Source organism: Nematolebias whitei, chromosome 4, assembly GCF_014905685.2.
Source record: "Nematolebias whitei isolate Nwh7 chromosome 4, NemWhi1, whole genome shotgun sequence".
Classification (NCBI taxonomy): domain Eukaryota; kingdom Metazoa; phylum Chordata; class Actinopteri; order Cyprinodontiformes; family Rivulidae; genus Nematolebias; species Nematolebias whitei.
In genome coordinates this window covers 20,853,272-20,856,137 of record NC_056501.1, presented here as the reverse complement: position 1 = coordinate 20,856,137, position 2,866 = coordinate 20,853,272, and the positions used below count along the sequence as shown (strand labels likewise).

Genomic DNA, 2,866 nt, shown 5'->3' with positions numbered 1-2,866 from the left:
TCCTATATCAGCATCATAGGCTCTGACTTTAGTCACCAAGTGTCCTGTGTGCACGTTGCGGGGAATCTCCTCCACACCTTCAGCAGAACCATTGGAGCTGACTGGATACAGGATGACTGGAGAGTTGTCGTTCTGATCCAGAATGAACACGTTCACTGTCACGTTGCTGCTCAGAGACGGAGCTCCAGAATCTGTGGCCACAACTTGGAGCTGGAAAGTTTTCAATGTTTCAAAGTCAAAACTCTTCAGCGCAGTTATTTGTCCTGTATCCGAGTTTATATTTAGGAAGGATAACACATCATTTGCTTTTCCTTCTCTAACAATGTGATATGAAATAGCTGCATTTTCATTTGCATCTCTGTCTGTTGCTCTAACAGATAATATTGCATTTCCCGCAATGTTGTTTTCTTTGAAGTAATAGTTTATTGGGTTTTCTGAGAAATGTGGACTGTTATCATTTACATCAGATATCTTAATGCTAAATGTATTAAAAGCTGATAAAGGCGGTTCCCCACAGTCAGTGGCTTTTATTGTTATGTCATACTGTGACACAGTTTCTCTATCTAATCTACCTTTAGTGACAACTGAGTAAATGTTTTCCTTATATGAAGGTTTAAGTTCAAAGGGCCCATCTGAGGTAATGCTTGTAATTATTTTCCCATTAACTCCAGAGTCTGTATCTGTCACAATAAGCAGTGAAATAACTGTGCCAGGCTTTGAGTCTTCAGACACTGAATTTGACAGTGATGTGACTTCAATCTCAGGTGGATTATCATTCATATCTTTTATGTTTATGATGAGTCTACACTCACCTGTTAGTGGAGGTGTCCCTTTATCTAACGCCTCAATGTCCAGTTTATAAATGCTGGTTTCCTCATAATCGACAGCACCTTTGATTCTTATCTCACCTGTAATTTTATCCAAATCAAAATTATCATAGACTCGTTCGTTCAGTGTCTTTCCAAAACTGTATTCGATTTCGCTATTCAAACCCTCATCTGGGTCAGTTGCGGTTATTTTAAATATTGTGCTGCCAATTATTGGATTTTCTTGTACTTCAATTTGATAGGTTTCTTTACTAAATTTAGGACGGTTATCATTACTGTCCAGAACAATAACAGAGACATTCAATGTTCCTGATCTCGGAGGTTTCCCTCCATCTACAGCTGTGACCACCAATGGATGGTTATTACTCTGCTCTCTGTCTAAAGATTTCTTCAGCACCAGAAATGGTGTTTTATCCCCGTCGCTTTGACGGACATCTATCTCAAAGTGTTCATTCGGTGTTAGTGTGTACGTACGTATTGAGTTAGAGCCTGCATCTGGATCACGAGCAGCGTGCAGCTGAAATCGCCTCCCTGGTGACGTTTGCTCGAATATTTTAAACGCTTGTTCTTCTTTGGGAAACCTAGGTGAATGATCATTTACATCTGTGATTTCTACAGCCACGTAGTGCATCTCCAAAGGATTTTCCACCAGGATTTTTAGCTCCACTAAACATGCAGCGCTCCCCTGGCAAAGCTCCTCCCTGTCGATTTTCTTCCGGACAAAGAGATCCCCGCTGTCCTGGTTCACATCAAAAAGTGTGTCCTTGGATCCGGAGACGAGCCGAAAACGTCGATCAGGTAGCAGCGAGAGATCCAGGCCAAGATCCTTGGCGAGATTCGCAACAACAGATCCTTCTTTCACCTCCTCCGGTACGGAGTATCGTATCTGAGCAAAGCCCCGCTTTCCGACGAGAAGACAAATAAATACATGCAGCCAAAATAAATTGCATTTTCTTCTGCTTTGCATATAGTTACCCATCCTTTCGTGACATAAAGAACTGGAATGGAAATTAAAAGTGATTTATCGCGGAACGATGCTGCAGCTGCAGATTGCTCGACGTCAGACGCATTTCTGCTTTAACACGCAGAACAAAGACTTTTGCAGGGAGGAAACATCATCCGTTCTCAGTATTGCAGTGACACCCAGAGTATGTTCAACGGAAAAGATGTAAGGCACAATAAGGCTGTGTAATTTACAGATTTCCACTCACATCCACTAAAATTTAAAACAACAAAACGTGTCAGAGCGATGAATGAGTGGAAAACGAGCTCACAGGAAAACACGACTATAAATATGAGTTAGAGAGGAAGTTTAAACATGGAGGTAGCTGCAGAGAGGACAGAGAATGCTTTTAAGGTACTGAGATGAAGGAGGTTGAGTCTGCGGTGATAACCTGAAGAAGCAGAAACCGCATGAAAAAGGGGAAAATATAATAAAAATAAAAAAAAATGTCTGACATAATAAAAAAAATACTGGTGGTGAAAGCTCGTATAAGAAGTTATATTAAAATTATTATTATTAATATTATTACTATTATTATTATTATTATTATTATTATTATTATTATTATTATTAATAATAATAATATTGCAAAAACAACAACAACAACAAAAGCTTTATAAGTATCTTAAAAAGTTACTAGAGTTAAAGAATTCAGAACCATGGACAGTGATGGCCTATAACCCGCTCGTGGGGAAAATGTTTGAGACGTCCGTTTATGAAAACACCCCGGAGTTCAGACAAAGATGTTAATATTATTACTAACATGTTAATGCTCTTAAATGAACTACTTGCTAAAAATCACTAGGGAAAAAGTATAATTAGTTTTTAAAGCAAAAAAAAAAAAAAAAAAATGAAGAGGCTCAACACCGACAGCGTCACTTTACAGCCAGAACCAAAGCAGTAGCAGAGAACAAAAAGATGATTGCAGGTTGCAAACAATAAACGTTTGACGAGATTTTGCAACAGATGGTTTCCAATAAAAAGCCATATCCTACCTCCTCAGATGTTTTCCTCCTGTCAGGTAAGACCAGTGTGT

General features: G+C 39.0%; 1 protein-coding gene across 1 annotated transcript; it reads right to left on the bottom strand.

Annotated features, from left to right (window-relative positions):
• On the bottom strand, window positions 1-1,806 carry LOC119408728 (protocadherin alpha-6-like; the record flags this gene model as incomplete). The annotated part of the gene is made up of 1 exon (XM_037675569.1): window positions 1-1,806. A coding segment is annotated over exon 1 (1,806 nt), but the record flags the coding sequence as incomplete, so codon positions are not given.
• Window positions 1,807-2,866: the final 1,060 nt, after the last annotated feature.